This window comes from Tripterygium wilfordii, chromosome 7 (assembly GCF_013401445.1).
Source record: "Tripterygium wilfordii isolate XIE 37 chromosome 7, ASM1340144v1, whole genome shotgun sequence".
Classification (NCBI taxonomy): domain Eukaryota; kingdom Viridiplantae; phylum Streptophyta; class Magnoliopsida; order Celastrales; family Celastraceae; genus Tripterygium; species Tripterygium wilfordii.
In genome coordinates, this window is record NC_052238.1 from 7,480,402 (window position 1) to 7,499,358 (window position 18,957).

Consider the following 18,957-nt stretch of genomic DNA (forward strand, 5'->3'; position numbering starts at 1 on the left):
AAGTACCAGCTCAAAAACTTAACCATCCGCAATGTTGCTGACATTCACTCATGGAGTAGGGCTGTAGAGTGGGTTTGAAAGCTCAGCCCGACCCAGAGCTTATTGGGCAGGTAAACCAATTTTATCAGTCCAGGCCAGACGCAACCCGAAAAGTTCATAATAGGGTAGAGCCTCGGGTACATGTTTTGACGATTTTCGGGTTATCGGGTCCCTGAAATAATTTTAAAATTATAAATATGCTGAAACAGCAGACTGCATTTGCTAGCAATACATCTTGTATCTCCTATATACCTGGCCAATTAAGGGACATGAAAAACACTACGGACATGTGAATTTCATGAAAGATTGATTAACTAGTAATAGCAGATGTCAATTAACTAAACAGATATTATATGCAGCCTAAATTCGGAGATTTCTGAATACCAAAACTGAAGATATACTAAATTTTTTTAAAAAATAATACACAATATGTTGTGCCTAATTTTTTCTTATAGTATCAATTAAATAGGTATTCCTATGTCAACAGGAAAATAATGTGTATATATATTATCTATGTTAATATATGTACTGTGTAAGAAAGAACAAAAAAGGAACAGTAACATGAATTTAACTTGACATGACGAGACACCACAGGCCATCAGGTGTAAGCCACCAGGTGTAACTTGATCCGAATCCGATAACTCATTACACGCTTAACAAGGTTATCAGTCAGGCCAAGAAGCTCGTAAAAATTATCGGGCTGGGCTCAACCTGGACCGTTAACCTGGAACACAGTCCGATATATAACTCTACATGGAAAATCCAAATTGATGAGTCAACGAAAATATAATTCCAGCGAGACTACCACAAAAATGGAATCCTTCATCATAGTGGCCTTACCCTCAAGCCAGTTTATTTTTGACCTGCTTGCTAAGAATTTAGAGATGATAGAAATACAGTACATTTAATAGCTGATTTATCCCCTCTCTCTCTTTCCTTTTTGAAACATTGATTCAGAGTTTATTCCATCAAAAATGTCAACATGTATGTTCATGAAGATTTCGACTTTTAGAAGTGTATTGATAATCAAGGGATAGGACAAGTTAGGAATATCGGTTTTTGGTTTTGATAAGCAAGGATTTTGTCACACACCCAAGTGCAACTGTGCCCAGTCTGGGGTTTCCACACCTAATAGAGTTGATCAACAGCTAAGAACAAGAGATGAAACTTCAATATATGATTCAGATACAGCCATAGCTAGGAACATAGAACATAGATATGCCTATTCGAGAGAGGCTGCTCTCCAACAACTACACAATAGTCCAAAACATCCAAAAGCGGCCAACCCTAGTTACAAGATACTATTTCTAAGCTAACCCAGTCATCCCACCCGTTAATACAGATATCACATCTAACGGCTATCAAAAGAGCACACTAATTAACTACTATAATAAGTAACAAGCCTGTCTGGGCTGTGACAAAACCTCCCTCCTCAAAAGACCTTGCCCACAAGGTCTGGGAACTGCTCCACTAAGCGGCCATATGGAACCCAAGTTGCTTCTGCAGTGTCCTGCCCTTGCCAATGGATTAACAATTCAGTCATTGGAGACATGCCCTTCTTCACAATACGTCTGTCCAGAACAGCTACTGGTGTCGGAATAGGTTGTCCTTCTGTATTAGAGGGAGGAAGGGTAGCAGACACAACCATAGAATTACCTATGTGCTTCTTCAGTTGTGACACATGGAAAACAGGGTGTATTAGAGATGAAGAAGGTAATTCCAGCTTGTACGCGACAGTGCCAATTTTTTTGATAATTGCAAAGGGCCCGTTTTATCGAGGCGCCAGCTTCAGATTTTGCCTTTGAACAACTGATAACTGTCGATACGGTTGTAATTTCAAATAAACCAACTCCCCCACTTCGAAAGAGATGTGAGTTCTCTTTTTGTCTGCAAATCTTTTCATGCTGTTCTGGCTCTTTGCAATGTTGTGCCGCAAGACCCTTAAGATCTCCTCTCTAGATTTTAGATGTTCATCCACCGAAGCCATAGTAGTGGTTCCGGGAATATAGTCACAAAGACGTGGTGGGGGTCGCCCATACACAGCTTCAAATGGAGTTAACTTGGTACTAGAATGGGGAGTGGTATTGTAACAGTACTCAGCTAGCGGTAACCATTTAAGCCATGATTTTGGCTGAGCTCCAGCAAAACACCTCAAATACTGCTCAAGAGCCTTGTTTACAGCTTCAGTTTGGCCATCGCTTTGCGGGTGATAACTCGTGGTGAAATTCAATTGAGTGCCTTGCAAATCGAAGAATTTGGTCCAGAAAGCACTAGTGAAAATAGCATCCCTGTCAGTCACCATTGATTCGGGAATGCCGTGTAAACGAAAAATATTATCTAAGAAGGTCTGTGCTACCGTAGTTGCTGTATATGGGTGGGATAACGCTAGGAAATGGGCGTATTTCGACAATCTGTCTACCACCACCAATATCGTCGATTTCCCCGCGGAATTTGGAAGACCCTCTATGAAATCTAGACTGACATCAGACCATATCTTGGATGGAATAGGGAGAGGTTGTAAAAGCCCATATGGCTGCACATTAATATACTTGGTAGTTTGACATCTCTCACACTGCCGGACAAAGCACTTAACAGCTGATTTCATTCTTGGCCAATAAAAATCCTTCTTGATGCGATGAAGAGTCTTGTCATATCCTGGGTGACCAGCAAGAGGGGAGCTATGTGTCTGCTTGAGGATTTTATCTCGAATGCCCGCACTTTCTCCCACCACTAACCGTTGCTTATAGAATAAGATACCATCCTTCACCACAAACCTGGCATAAGAAGTGGGATCTACGGTCAGCTGTGTCATTACGTTCGTCACCCACACATCCCCTTCATAAGAAAGTTTGACCTCCGTCATTAGATCCAGAGTAGGAATAGTTATTGCACAAATGCTAGACTGTTTATGAACCAGTTCTTCCGATTGGCGCGATAGCGCATCAGCAACTACATTCTCTCTACCAGGTTTATATTCAATAATGAAATCATACCCAAATAACTTGCTAATCCATTTCTGTTGAGTGGACGTGCCCACATGTTGTTCCAACAGAAACTTCAAGCTGTAATGGTCGGTTTTCACCTTAAATTTATGCCCCAAGAGATAACCCCTCCATTTTTTAACAGCTGATACTAAGGCCAATAATTCTTTCTCATATGTTGATAAATGCAATGCTCTCCCCTTCAACGCATGACTGAAATAGGCAATAGGCTGCTCCCCTTGCATTAGAACCGCTCCAATACCAATACCTGAAGCATCACATTCAATAACAAACAGCTTAGTAAAATCAGGAAGTGCCAACACAGGAGGATTGGATACCGCTTCGCGGAGAGCCGTAAAAGCAGTAGTCATCTCTTCAGTCCATACAAACCCATCCTTGCCCAGTAGTCGATACAATGGTGCTGCAATTGAGCCATAACCCTTAATAAACCTTCGATAATACCCCGTAAGGCCAAGAAATCCACGCAGTGCTTTGGCAGACTTCGGGACTGGCCATTCTCTCATAGCCTGAATTTTCCCTGGGTCCGTCCTCACCCCCGTGTTGCCAATAATGTGCCCCAAATACCCCACTTCAGTGACTCCAAAGGTACACTTTGACATTTTAGCAAACAATTGATGTTGTTGTAGGAGGCTAAGAACAATTTCCAGATGCCTGCCATGCTCCTCTCGTGATCTGCTGTACACGAGTATATCATCAAAAAAAACCAAGACGAATCGGCGGAGATAAGGCTTAAATATGGCATTCATGAGACTCTGAAATGTTGAAGGAGCATTAGTTAGGCCAAATGGCATGACTAGAAACTCATAGTGCCCTTCATGCGTGCTAAACGCTGTTTTCGAGACATCCTCCTCTACTACCCGAATCTGATGATACCCAGAACGCAGGTCCAGCTTTGAAAAAATACTTGCTCCGTGCAATTCATCTAGTAATTCCTCAATAATCGGCATGGGAAAGCAATCCTTGATGGTCTCCTTATTGAGGGCTCGATAATCCACACACATACGCCAAGAGCCATCAGCCTTACGGACCAACAATACCGGCGAAGAGAAAGGGCTGGTACTATTCCGGATCACACCTGACTTGAGTAGCTCCTGAATAATTTTTTCAATCTCTGCTTTCTGATAATGGGGGTATCTATATGGTTTGACATTAATTGGGGCTACCCCTTCCTTCAACAATATACGATGATCTTGTGCTCTGGTTGGTGGCAAGCCGGTTGGTTCAGAGAAAATAACAGAATATGAAGCCAACAAATGTTTCAGTGTATCATCCATGACCGACTCTTGTGGAGGTGCAACTGTTTCCAACAACTGCAGTAAAATTCCATGTCTCTCCAATGCATGCAACTTGCTAGAATTTACCGTAGAGACCATGGTGGAAGACTGAGGATGTAAGCCCACTAACTTACAAGCCTTCCCTTGATGAGTAAACTCCATAGTGAGGTTCTGGAAATTCCACTGAATCACATCAAATCCTCGAAGCCACTGTATACCCAGCACCATATCGTATCCCCCTAAGGGAAGGACCAAAAAATCTGCCTGAAACTGCAAATGTTGTATAGTAAAAGTAACACCACAATGCTTCCCTTGACTATACAGAGTATCTCCATTGGCCAATTTGACTGGTATCGAGAAGTGCTTAGTGGTCCCCAATTGTGTCTTCTGTGAAATGGTAGGGTCGACAAAATTATGTGTGGAGCCCGTGTCAATTAGGACCACAAATTGATATGCCCCAATTTTGCCAACGAGTCGCATAGTCCGTGGTGCTGGAGAGCCCGATAATGCGTGCATTGTGATTTCAGGATTAGGACCCAAAGTATCCGAGATATATTTACTATCAGTTTGAGTGTCTCGGTTTTCCACCTCCAGAGTCGTCTCGGCCTGACCATCAGTCCCCTCAGCCCGTGAAGAGGAATCTTGTGCATCAATAAAGAAAAGCTTTGGGGTAGGGCACTTGTGAGTAGGGGACCACTTAGCATCACAACTGTAGCATAAGCCCTTCAATTTATTTTCCCGCATTTGCTGGTCTGTAATCCGTTGCACCGGAAGTCCTTTGTTCTGTGCTGGATTCGAGGCTCTCACAGAAGACCCTTGCGTCATACCATAGCCAGGATATGGCAATGTAAGCACTGGGGAAGGGGCTGGGAGCGCAGGGGCTGGGGCTGGAGTGGTATAGGATTGACCTGCCGTAGATGTCAGATGATGAGGTCGAGACCCAAAATGCGTGCTGCGAAGGTTGGGGGCAGCAGCTTGTAAGGCTTCCTCTTGCATTTTGGCCAAAGCATGGGCTGCCATAATCGTTTGGGGCATCAGCATTTTCACCGGTATCCGAATTTCCTCCCTTAGTCCCCCCAGAAAACAACTCAATTTGTGGCCATCCGTCAATCCCTGAATCCGAGCCACAAGGTCCTCAAATCGAATCTTATATTCCTCCACCGTTCCAGTCTGCCGTAAACGCATCAGTTCTTCCATGGGGTCCTCAAAGAGTCCTGGACCAAAACGGGTTTGCAGAGCGGTAACAAATTCTGTCCAGGAGGGCAGAGCTCCAGCAGTATGGAAATCACGAGCCCACACAGCAGCACGCCCTTCCATATGATATGTTGCAATCAACACCTTCTGAGCAACAAGTGTTTGATAATAAGAGAAATACTGGTTTGCTCGTTGCAGCCAGACCGTAGGATCTTCCCCCAAAAATTTAGGAAAGTCCAAGCGGGGATTGCGGTTTTGCCAGGCCGCATTATTCAGAGTTCCGTCTCGCTCGCGGGCAACAACGACAGCTTCGGGAGGTTGTTCTCGGGGAGGAGGTTGCGGTGGGGGGGGGTGGATGATTGTCCAGTCGATCATTGAGTGTTTGAATAGCCAGGTTCTGTGCATCCAAACGCGTAGTAATCGCCGATATCGCCTCCAGTAACTGTGCTTGCACCTCATTATCTGCCATAGTCCTTGTCTTCACCATGAGAATCGATAGCGCCTCTGATACCAATTTGTCACACACCCAAGTGCAACTGTGCCCAGTCTGGGGTTTCCACACCTAATAGAGTTGATCAACAGCTAAGAACAAGAGATGAAACTTCAATATATGATTCAGATACAGCAATAGCTAGGAACATAGAACATAGATATGCCTATTCGAGAGAGGCTGCTCTCCAACAACTACACAATAGTCCAAAACATCCAAAAGCGGCCAACCCTAGTTACAAGATACTATTTCTAAGCTAACCCAATCATCCCACCCGTTAATACAGATATCACATCTAACGGCTATCAAAAGAGCACACTAATTAACTACTATAATAAGTAACAAGCCTGTCTGGGCTGTGACAAATTAAGGCTTAATCATATAGGCATGAGATTCAGGATTCAATCCTAAGAAATAAAGGATCTGATTATTAGAGAAAACAGATATGACAGCAAGGACTTCCAAGACGATGCTTGTAGGAAAAAGGAAGACGAATACCCTGTGCAGTGTGCATGCACACTGATGAAACCTAGGGTTTCCCTTGCTCGAACTTGCGTAAGAAAACAAGAGGGAGAGAATTAATCTCAAATTTTTTTATTAATTTGTTTCATACCTCCAAACTACAAAGCCACGGCTTATATAGCTTTTCAAGCAAAACTAATACTAATACTAATTATATACCTATTACTACAAATAATAGAACTTAACCCTATAATTCAGCCTCATATTTGACAATTATTAACAAACTAGGAAACTAAATATTCTCTTAATAACTTGATAATTTTAAACGATTTATAATACTAGTAGATATTAATCTCCTTGAAATATATGAGAATCTTGGTCTTCATCATTCCCATCCCCTTCAAAGCATCTTTGTCCTCAAAGATAAAATCAGGAAACTGCACCGGCCTTCCCTTATTAGAGAAAATTCGACCTCGAATTTTACAGAGTGGTAATAGTAAAAACCTTGTCGAGAATAACATCATTGATGTGAAGAAGCATGTCTCCAACCAATACTTCCTTGAACCCTCAACTTCAACTATCAAAGAGGAAGCATGTCTCCAACCAATACTTCCTTGAACCCTCAACTTCAACTATCAAAGAGACTGAAGGATTTTTGACCTTGCTAAACCTATTGGGAATGACAAAATCAACATATTCATCAAGCACCATAATATTGTCAGGATTTGCTAATTGAGTAATGTCTGATTTTTCCTGCAATATTTCTTCCTTGATCTCCTCTTGCAATAACAAATCTCTTTCGTCTGAATAATCGTCGAATATTGGAACAGATAATTCATCTATTCCCACATCAATAGAATTAACGTTCAAGTCTTCCTCTCTTTTTTCATCGAAAATAGAGGTCGATGATTTATTCAGATCATCCTCCTCATCTTCCGTTGATGATTGCTATGATGTATCCGATGTAGGCCTTGGTTGGCTATCATCACTGTGATGATCACCTTTGTTGGAATCCACGCTATTGTCCTTTTTGAGATGCTTTGTTGAGATCATCGCGATCTCGACATCGACAATTACAGTGTCAGTGTTTAACTCTTTTTTCCTTGACGAAGAGTGAACTGGAGAATCATATGATGATCCAGAATAACTGACATGGGAGTGACGATGGGTTTTACTGCGGGTACTTTTACGTCGATGTCGTCCCTTGTAGCTAGCAGTGATCTCCTCTTCAAAGTGAGCCAACAATTGTTGACTATCTAAAGTTCTAGTTTGAAACTCCAGGCATAAAGCCTGTAGCTTATTCTCCAATGAATCGAGTCGTTCCTCGTCGGTTGCCATTCAAAGGAGCCTCTCAATGAAAGCACCAATGATGAAACCTAGGGTTTCCCTTGCTCGAACTTGCGTAAGAAAACAAGAGAGAGAGAATTAATCTCAAATTTTTTTATTAATTTGTTTCATACCTCCAAACTACAAAGCCACGGCTTATATAGCTTTTCAAGCAAAACTAATACTAATACTAATTATATACCTATTACTACAAATAATAGAACTTAACCCTATAATTCAGCCTCATATTTGGCAATTATTAACAAACTAGGAAACTAAATATTCTCTTAATAACTTGATAATGTTAAACGATTTATAATACTAGTAAATATTAATCTCCTTGAAATATATGAGAATTTGGTCTTCATCACACACCTCCAACTCCAATCAAACCAGACACTCAACTTCCATTGACAATTACTGAAAAGTGCATATATAAACTCATAGTATTCTTATAATCTGAAAAGCTGACCATATGTATAGGTTAAACAGCATCTAAACTAAAAGTTGATTGACCGAACTAAAGTTAGCTTCAACATTACATATTTCCTCATAGTATAAAGATTAAAACATACACCTTTATAAGAACACTTGAATTTCTCTTTCTTTGTCAAAGACGATATTCAAATTTTCAAATTTGAACTACTTTTTCAAGCCAGTCTTAAGCTCCGAAGCTCCAACGGAGCTTGAGCTTGAGCCTGATACAATATCTCAATCCAGCTGACCTAATCATGCCAAAGCACTCGGCTTGATTACAGCTTCAACCAGTAGACATCCACCTCATCCACCCCTTTTAAGTATTATTATCATTAATATTATTTATTTTCCCCGCTACTGCTCTTCTTTTCTTTCCTATAAACTATGTTGAATACCCCACCAACCCACACCCCCACAAAGATAAATTCAGTGAAAAGCAAGACTTCTTTTATGAATATTACTCTAGCATCTTTTTGGGATTTGATGATGCACTTTTTAAGAAATTCGGTGTCTGGTTGTCGCTGGTTCTACTTTCAGCTTTGTCCATCTCTCTTAGGGACATCTAAGGTTGACAGAGTTGTACTCAGAGTTTCTTGTCCAGTAAATCATTACCCAGTCATTAGAAATTCCCACCCTACCTACCATCTCTTGAGGTTTTCTATATGATGCTTTTGAAAGATCAAATACATCTAAAACAGAACAGAATATCAAAGTTACAACTGCCCACAATCCAAAAAGAAGATTCTAAGCCAAATCTACAAGAAAACTCCTAATTGAGTTTCCACTCTTTGTATGGGTCGTCTATTACTTTCCAACCAAATTCTCCATGACATGGCCAAAGGAATCCTAGTAAATTTCCTCTTCCATTAATGGCATGTTGGAAAGACTGTGACTTTAGTTCCTGGTTGGAGGCATTGCCAATCACCCAAGAAGGTCACATGAGCTTAAGAGCAATTTCACAAATCTTCCTCGACCAATCCCAATGAAGAATTAAGCAGGTAATTGTTTCTCCACTCTCTTTTAAAAAGTAGCATCTATTTGCTCTACTTCTTTGTAAATTTACAATTGTAGTACGCTTCCCTTAAGAAGCTTCAAAAGCATTGCATTAATATGCAGTAACTTTTTGCAATAATGTCTTTTGATGACTTTTTAGTCTTGGGAATTACTTAGTCTTTTAGAGTACCATCTGTATTGGTATCTTACTTGCTGGTGCCAAACTGTTTACAAAGCTGGATTTGCGAGATGGATATCACCATATTCGTGTAGTACACGTGGCTTGTAATGCCTTTTGGTTTGTCTAATGCACCCAACACTTTCATGTGGGTGATGAATCAACTGTTGAAGGCCTTTATTCGTAAGTGTAGTGTCGTTTATTTTGGCGATATTCTTATTTACGGCTCTCCATTAGAAGCTCATCTGCAACATTTACGGAAGTTTTGGAAACTCTAAGGAGGGAAAAGTCGTTTGTTAATTTAAAGAAATGTAGTTTCATGACCTCAATTGTGTAATTTCTCGGATATGTTGTTTCATCTGAGGGTGTTAAGGTGGATCAGTCAAAGGTAAAGGCCATATTTGAATGGCCTAGTCCTCATACAATTCATGATATCCGAAGCTTCCATGGGCTGCGTATAAGTATCTTTTTACCGGTGTTTTATCAAAGATTTCAGCACCATAGTGCCCCAATAACCAGCTGATTGAACTGGATAAAAGGTTATACAAGGTTGCAGTGGACCCCAGAAGCTGAGAGAAGTTTTCAATTGATAAAATAAAAGATTTGTGAGGCACCAGATTTTCGGACGGTTTTTGAAGTGGATGGTGATGCATCTGGAGAGGGCATTGGTGTTGTCCTAAGTCAAGAGGGCAGCCTATTGCTTTCTTAGTGAAAAGCTAAGTGGTTCTCGACTTTAGTTCTCTACGTAAGATGTGGAATTTTATGCTATTGTCAAGGACTCAAGGTTTTAAAATATTGGCAGTATTTCTTTGTACAAAATGAGTTTATTCTCAAATGAGTTTATGCAAAGTGGGTATGTTTTTTACAAACATTTACTTTAAAGCGTAAAGCTGGTTCCCAAAACAAAGTTGCAGCTGGTGGTTGACATATTATCCAAAATGGCTCACTTTATTCCTTGCCGGAAAACAATGGATGCATCAAATATGGCAAATCTGTATTTTAAGGAAGTATTTCGTCTTCATGGAATGCCTAAATCCTTTACTTCAGATCATGACTCGAAGTTTATTGAACATTTTTGGAGGATCTCATGGATGAATATGGGGACTGAATTACACTTCAGTACAACATATCATCCCCAAACTGATGGCAGTCGGAAGTGGTTAATCGAAGTTTGGGTAATTTATTGAGAGCCTTAGTTGCAGATAACCCCAAGCAACGGGATATGATGCTATCATATGCTGAGTTTGCTTACAATAACTCTTACAATTGCACAACCCAGCAAAGTCCTTTTGAGATTGTTTATGGGTTGTCATGTTCTTGACCTTGCTCCCATTCCAAACGTTTAAGAAAGAAAGCTTGTCTAAAGGTTGAAGATATGGCTGAAGGAATCAAGTATATTCATGAACAAGTAAGAAAACAAAATTGAAGTTAATAATATGTAGTATAAAGTAGCGGCTGATGCTCACGTCAAAAGGTTATATTCAAGGAAGGAGAATTTCATCGGGCATAAGCTACCAGTTGCATGATCGTAAGGTGGGACCTTGCCAGGTTTTGAAGAAGATTAATGACAATGCTACAAGGTACAATTGCCAAGCCACATTTGCACTTCCAATGTATTCGTTCTCAAGCATCTTCAGCCATGATTCGTCTAAGGATTAGAACTCGAGGATGATTTTTTCAGGAACCAGGAGGGACTGATGAAGTAACTTTTGCAATAATGTCTTTTGATGACATTTTAGTCTTGGGATTTATTGTGTCTTTTAGAGTACCAATCTGTCTAGGTATCTTACTTGGTCTTGGGAATTATCTTACAATTTCTTAGTCGTTTGACTGTCTTTTTGAATTCTAGTTTCGATGTATAAGGATGTTCTTCCATGTTTAGAAGGGGAGGATGGAAAAGAATATTTTTATGAATTTGAATGAACTTCCAGCTTCTCTTTGAGCTGTTTTCATTTCGGTTAGTTTTCTCCTTCAATTCAAGAAATCTTCACTCTTTGTTTCTCTACATCACATTACCATTAACAGTTGAAAGTTGAAAGTTTACTGATAAGGCATATAACAATAGCAATTAAAAAAGTAGATATTTTTATATTCTAATAACTGGTTTCATTTAAATCATAATTGTCAAAGGCAATAGGCGCACTCAAGGCGCAAAGGGTCTTCTATCGTCCAGGCGCAAGGCGCACTTAGCCCGAGCGAAGCAAGGCGCAAAATTAAAAATAAAATAATTCTAATAAATAGAGAAGGCTTGGAATAATAACTTGAATGAGAAATTCAGGTTCTTATTTCAAGTAAATGAGAAATTCAAGAACACTTGGCCTTAGCCTAAGTATAGAAGACAGAGGCCCAATAGTAAAGTAAACCCAAAATGATTAAGTCCAATGAAGACCCATGTTAGGGCACTGACGGGCAGACAAGGGAAACAAGTAAGTCTTTGTGATTTAAGCTCAAAACTGAAGAAGGCTTTTAGCATTACCCTTGTAATTAATGCTTTTTCAATGATTTACAAAAGTTATTTAGACATTTCCTCTTGAACAACAAGAGATTTATAAACAACTGCTTTTAGGATTACCAAAGCATAGTCTTAACTGAACTTCATAAATTGCGACCATGTTTGTTTAATTGCAAATTCTTCAGGAATATGGGTGATGGTAAGTAATTCAAGGTTTGTAAAGGTGTATTACATGGTTAGCTGCAATTTACATGTGTATCCAATTTAATGAGGTCAATTTTTAGGCTCGCCAATGAACCATTTGACTTGAACCATATTCCGTACCAATTAAAGATTGAAGCCTTGGAGAGTATGGATGCATAAATGGCTATGGTAGTTTTTTCCCATCCCCAATGATCTAATTTATGATAATAAATTTCATCAAGACGGGAAGTACAAGACCAGATAACTCAGAAACTCTGGAATCATTTTCAAATGTAATAAATATGATAGCAGAATATTTCCATAATGAATACAGCAGCTAAGAACGAGACCAGGAAACATGGGAACATATAAAGTTTCTAATAAAAATTTTATTTATGCCTGGTTATGTGAGTGCTAGGTCAAAGCTCAATATCGCATTTAAAGCAAAATGAATTGCAGTCAGGAAAAGGAATGAATAGACGGAAACCGAAAACATATCAACATATCTAAAAAATGTGAGGTGAGTAAACAGCATACTTACATAAGACAATCCACCATATGATTTTAGAAACACAATCACTCTGTGTTTTTTAGCTCCTTCTGCATCATCGAGAGGCTGTCAAAACAAATCTGTTTTCAATCAATAAAATATCCAAGAGTAACAATGGAAAGCAAACCAGACAGCTACCATCCCATTAACAAATAGACAAATACTAACAAATAAGATGGTCTATGATCGAAATGGCATAGAGACACGCACAGTTCTTGCCCCCTCCGGAGAGCCAAACCACTATTTAGAAAAATCAAGGGTCACCTCTACCCAATAGAGAAACCAAATGTGCATTCATGGATAAACAAAGTGATGCGAATTCTCAAAATTGTAGCTTCCCCCACCACCAACGCCCCACTCACCTCTTAAAGATACATATCTATTTTTGTAACTGTGTTAAATCAAAAGCAACATTTCATCTAGCAGCTGCAACTCAATGGTACTTTCTCATTTGGAGAACAATAACATTTCTGACGGATCGAGTTTAACACAAGAGGGGGGGTGAATTGTGTCCCCAAATTCCAATTGGAATCTCTTTTTCAATTTAAACAAATTAATGGCAATTAACAAGTAGCACACAAATTTGGACTCTAATGATTTTCCTAATCAATATTCAATCCAATGCAAGATGTGATACAATATAGTGAATGATCAAATATCAAATAATCAAGAATTGCACAAAACAGATTTTCAAGCAACACACTGCACACAGATTTTTCAACTCAGATTTTACCTATCAAATGATGTCAAAATGCAACGAAATTTTATATGCAATGTCACAACACCTTAATAAACACTATATCAAAATTTCAGATCAAAATTCAAAGTTTAAGGCAGTCTGCTAATCTCGGACAGATTAGGGTTTTGAAAATCCTGCAGTTTGAAACAAGTAAACAAAGAAATCAACACAGCGATTTATAGTAGTTCGGAGACCCTTCTCCTACGTCTACTACCAAGATTCACCAACCTAGGATTTTCCCAACTCCACTAAGGTGTGGTTTTAAGAGACCCACAAAACTCCTTACACCAAGGGTTTCTAAGAACTCCCTCAAACTTCAATGTTTACAATTTCCCCTAACAAAGGGAATTTCTCAATGGGATTTTCAGCCAAGGTTCTCACAGGTTACCTCAAAGGTATTTGGTATGGAACTCTCAAGATTACAGCAACACTCTCAAAGATAGGATTTTAAGAACAAGAGAGGTTTAGATTGTAAGTAAACAAAGCCTAAAGGATATATGAACTTCCCTTTTGCAAAAGCAAGAGTAGTGAGAAGTCCTTGATTGTAGAGGCTTGTATTGGAGAAGATTGTTGTAGCAAATAGCAAGAAAGCTTGATGATTGATGAACTTGATAGCAAGAGGTTTCTCTCAAGGATAATTTTTCAATTTGCTTCTCCAAGTTGTATGAAAGGGAAGATCTTCTTTTAAAGGCAATTCTCTCCTATGCTTGCAGCCATTGGATCAAATTTCAAGAGTTGATCTCTACCATCCATTGCAGCTCCTAATCTTGGTCATTGATGATTTGAGCAAACAAATCTCCACCATAGAGCATATAGACGTTGCACATGCTCCTTTTTTTAAGTCAAAAATTGCAAGCAAGAAAGTTGTCTTATGCACAACCATTTGATCAATGTATGTCTTCAAATCTTGACCATTCAAACTCTCTTTAATTCTCAGCCATGGATGTAGATTGTACTATGCCATCTTGTCCCTTCATTTTGAATCAAAGACTTCAAAAGTGATCCCTTAGTCAATGATCTTGTTTGATTGCACCAACATAACTTTCTTGGTAGCATATGTCTTGAGTGAAAATGTTAAGGATCTTGTTTGATTTCACCAACCTAACTTTCTTGGTAGCACATGTCTTGAGTGAAAATGTCAAACAAGAATATATCACTAATGATAGAGAGGACAAGGTTTGTCCCACATGTTTGAAAAGAGTTGTATCTCCATGAAGACCACAACCAATAGCCTCAATGTTTGATTCATTCAACTTGATTAAGTGCCTTAGTGGAAAGTTGGCAAATATAGGATTTTTCATAGTTTCCTAGAGCTCCAAGCTCATTCTTAGAAACTGGACTTCGACCACTCTTGAACATACTGAATTCTGAGTCATATGAGACCACAATGATGATTAACCTACAAGGAAATAGGAGGTAGAACTTCCCAATTGCATGTAAGCTCAAAGAGCTTCATATAGAGCGCATAGGTTAATTATATTAAAAAAAACCCAGAAAATTCATATTACTGCATGATAAATCATTTTATATGTATTAGAATGTCCATGTAAAATTTTATAACAATCGGAAATCGTTTGGTCACTCAACCAAACAATTTGATCACTAATAGTGAAACCGATAAATTCTAAGTGTAAATTCAAAGTCATTTTGCTAACTTAGTGTAAATGACCTTTTCTCTTGAACTTTACTAAATCAAATATGTTCATAGTGATGAAACTAAGATGCACACGAAATTTCATTTAAATCGGAGTTCATTTGGTTCACCACGTTCACAAAGAACACATATGCACAAAATTAGGTAAAACCTAGTTTTGGCGGAATTTAAGCATATGACCAAATATATATGTGATGCACTTGATTTCTCATGATTATAGTCCTATAACATATATTAAGCCTTCATGTGCATGTGGTTCAAGTTTCAAGTCATTTCGACCTAAGTTGGTTAAGATATGATAATTGGAAAATTAATGCTCTAACTTAGTTCATGTATGTTTGTTTTCAAAACTTAATTTCCAGCACTATCTCAAAAATATATAGTCATTTAAATTCAATTCATATAAATCAAATATTGCTTTAATGTTTCATTATCATTTATAAATGATTTAATATCATCAAAATTAGACATATAGGACCATAGGTCCAACAATCTCCCCCTTTTTGATGATTACAAAACATGCATGATATAAATGTCTATTTGATTGTAATTGAATTTAATATCAATTCAAAGTGCATTAAAAAGTTTAATGATATCAATTTAAAACAATTTTGAAACTCATATACAACTTTAGTTAAGTAAGCTTAGCTCCCCCTTACTTTAACATCTATTCTCTCTCAATCATGGCATATACACTCCCCCTTAAGTTATGCCTATATATGCATTTTGGCAAATGATTTTAATGCAATTTATCATCATGTCTATCTCCCAATCATGGCATATACACTCCCCCTTAAGTTATGCCTATATATGCATTTTGGCAAATGATTTTAATGCAATTTATCATCATGTCTCTCCCCCTTTTTGTAATAATTCAAAAAGTGGAGAACTAAGGGGTTGATGCAAGTTTTGTAAAAGATTTATAAGCATTTTGAGATTTTATCACAAAAGTGATTTAAGACCATAAACATTCTTCAAATAATATCAAAACTAGTTCTCATCAACAAATAATCATGGCTACACACCAATTGAACTAATAGAACCTAAGTGACCTAATTTGGAGCCTATCACACTAAGTGACCCATGGCCTCCTAATGACACTAGGTTACTCCCCCTTCAATCATGCATACCAATTTATACATTTAGCTTATAAGCACATATCACCAAGAAAATATAATAAGCATTCAAGTTCAATCTTGGGATATCAATCAAAGAATGATATGCATTCAAGTAATATGCTCTCAAGGTGCTTCACACAAACCCAATGCATTTCTTAGTTTTATGAATCTATCCTTAGCTAAAGGTTTAGTGAACAAATCGGCAATATTATGTTCCCCTTCTACATGTTCAAGCACAATGTTCTTTTTAGCAACATGATCTCTAATGAAATGATGTCTAATGTCTATATGCTTAGCTTTACCATGATATCTAGGATTCTTAGACAAATGTATGGCACTTATGTTATCACAAAGAATTGGAATGTTTGAAAATTCCATATTAAAATCAAGCATTTGTTGTTTAATCCAAAGCAATTGGCAAGTACAACTACCAATAGCCATATATTCGGCTTCGGTAGTGCTCAAAGCAACACATGTTTGCTTCTTGGAGAACCAAGATATGAGCATATTTCCTAGGTATTGACAAGTACCACTAGTACTTTTCCTATTTATTTTGCAACCCGCAAAGTCGGCATCTACAAATGAATGCAAGTCAAATGAAGATTTCTTATCATACCACAACCCTAGGGAAGGTGTGTCCTTTAAGTACCTAAGAATCTTCTTTATGGCCATGAGATGTGTTTGCTTAGGATTAGATTGAAATCTTGCACACATGCAAACACTAAACATAATATCGGGCCTAGATGCGGTCAAGTAAAGTAAACTACCAATCATTGACCTATATCTCTTTTGATCAACATCATTACCATCTAGGTCGGGTTCTAATTTGGTTCCCACTCCCATAGGTGTGGATGAACCTTTAGAAATATCCATGCCAAACCTTTTTAATATCTCATTTGTATACTTAGTTTGACTAATGTGAGTGCCAAGTGGGGTTTGTTTAATTTGTAAACCTAGAAAGTAAGTCAACTCACCCATCATACTCATTTCAAATTCATTCTTCATGCATAATGCAAAATCTTCACACATAGATTCTAATGTAGCACCAAACACAATATCATCAACATATATTTGCACAATTAGCATATCAAGACCTTTGTATTTAATAAACAAAGTATCATCAATACTACCACATTGAAAACCATTTTCAAGCAAGAACTTAGACAATCTTTCATACCAAGCTCTAGGAGCTTGTTTTAAACCATATAAAGCCTTGTCTAGTTTGTAAACATGGTTTGGAAATTTCTTACTTTCAAATCCGGGAGGTTGTTTAACATAAACTTCCTCATTTATCACACCATTTAAAAATGCACTTTTCACATCCATTTGAAAAAGTTTGATATTTTTGTAACATGCAAATGCAAGCAATAATCTAATAGCCTCTAACCTTGCAACCGGTGCAAAGGTTTCATCAAAGTCAATGCCCTCTTCTTGGCAATATCCTTGGGCCACTAATCTAGCTTTGTTCCTAGTTACATTACCATTTTCATCCATCTTATTCCTATAGACCCATTTTGTTCCTATAATGGTGTGGTCTTTAGGTTTAGGACAAAGAGTCCAAACCTTACTTCTCTCAAATTGTTCTAACTCCTCTTGCATGGCATACACCCAATCATCATCATGCAAAGCATCACGTACATTTTTAGGCTCTACTAAAGAAAGCATGGCAAAAGAGTTTAAAGGATTAGAATTGACCGTAGAGTCCCTTTTGGCTCTTAGTTGCCTTCCTTGATGCAAGTCTCCAATAATTAGTTCTTTTGGATGTGACTTCATCACCTTGTATTTGTGAACACCCGGTTGTTCCATAGCATTTTCAGCTTCATTTTGTTCTTCATTTCCCTCGGGTTCACCTTTACTTTCTTCATTTGGTGGTGTTTCTTCATTTGAGATATTCATCTCCCTTAAGTTCTCCACCAAAGGGACATCATCTTCATCTTCTTCTAGCAATTGTACTCCATGTGTACCTTCATTTTTGTGCTTCAAAGGATGTTCCAAATCTGAAAATTTATTTTCTACACGCACATTTGGAGCAAGTGTGGTCATATCATCGAATTTAACATTTACACTTTCTTCCACAATTTTAGTTCTAGAGTTAAATACTCTATATGCTTTAGATGATGATGAATATCCTAAAAATATTCCAATGTCACTCTTTGCATCAAATTTATCCAAATTGTCTTTGGTATTTAAAATAAAACATTTAGCACCAAAAACCTTAAAGTAATCTACTTTAGGTTTCTTGCCATACAAGAGTTCATAAGGAGTTTTCTTTAATCCTTTTCTAATGCTAAGTCTATTACTCACATAACATGCATTACTAGTAGCTTCGGCCCAAAAATATTTAGGAAGATTATATTCTAGAAGCATGGTTCTTCCTAGTTCTTGTAAAGTTCTATTCTTCCTTTCTACAACCCCATTTTGTTGAGGTGTCCTAGGAGCACTAAACTCATGTTTAATACCAAAAGAAGCACACAAAGAATCAAAATTAGCATTTTCAAATTCACCTCCATGGTCACTTCTAATTTTTGAAACCTTTAAGTTATGCTCATTTTGCAATCTCCTAAGTAAGTTTTCAAAAGCATGCAATGCATCACTTTTATGCACAAGAAACAAACACCATGTAAATCTAGTATAATCATCCACAATAACAAATGCATAGTATTTTCCACCTAGACTCCTAACTCTACTAGGACCAAATAAATCCATATGTACTTGATTTCTCATGATTATAGTCCTATAACATATATTAAGCCTTCATGTGCATGTGGTTCAAGTTTCAAGTCATTTCGACCTAAGTTGGTTAAGATATGATAATTGGAAAAGTAA

The 18,957-nt window shown here is 38.0% G+C and overlaps 1 protein-coding gene across 1 annotated transcript in view; it reads right to left on the bottom strand.

Moving 5' to 3' along the window:
* The window catches only part of LOC120001901 (integrin-linked protein kinase 1-like), a 43,767-nt gene that overhangs the window by 11,035 nt on the left and 13,775 nt on the right, over positions 1 to 18,957 (bottom strand). Inside the window, exon 2 of the mRNA XM_038850421.1 lies at positions 12,612 to 12,686. Coding sequence (XP_038706349.1) covers positions 12,612 to 12,686 — 75 coding nt within the window. The remainder of the gene's footprint in view (positions 1 to 12,611; positions 12,687 to 18,957) is intronic.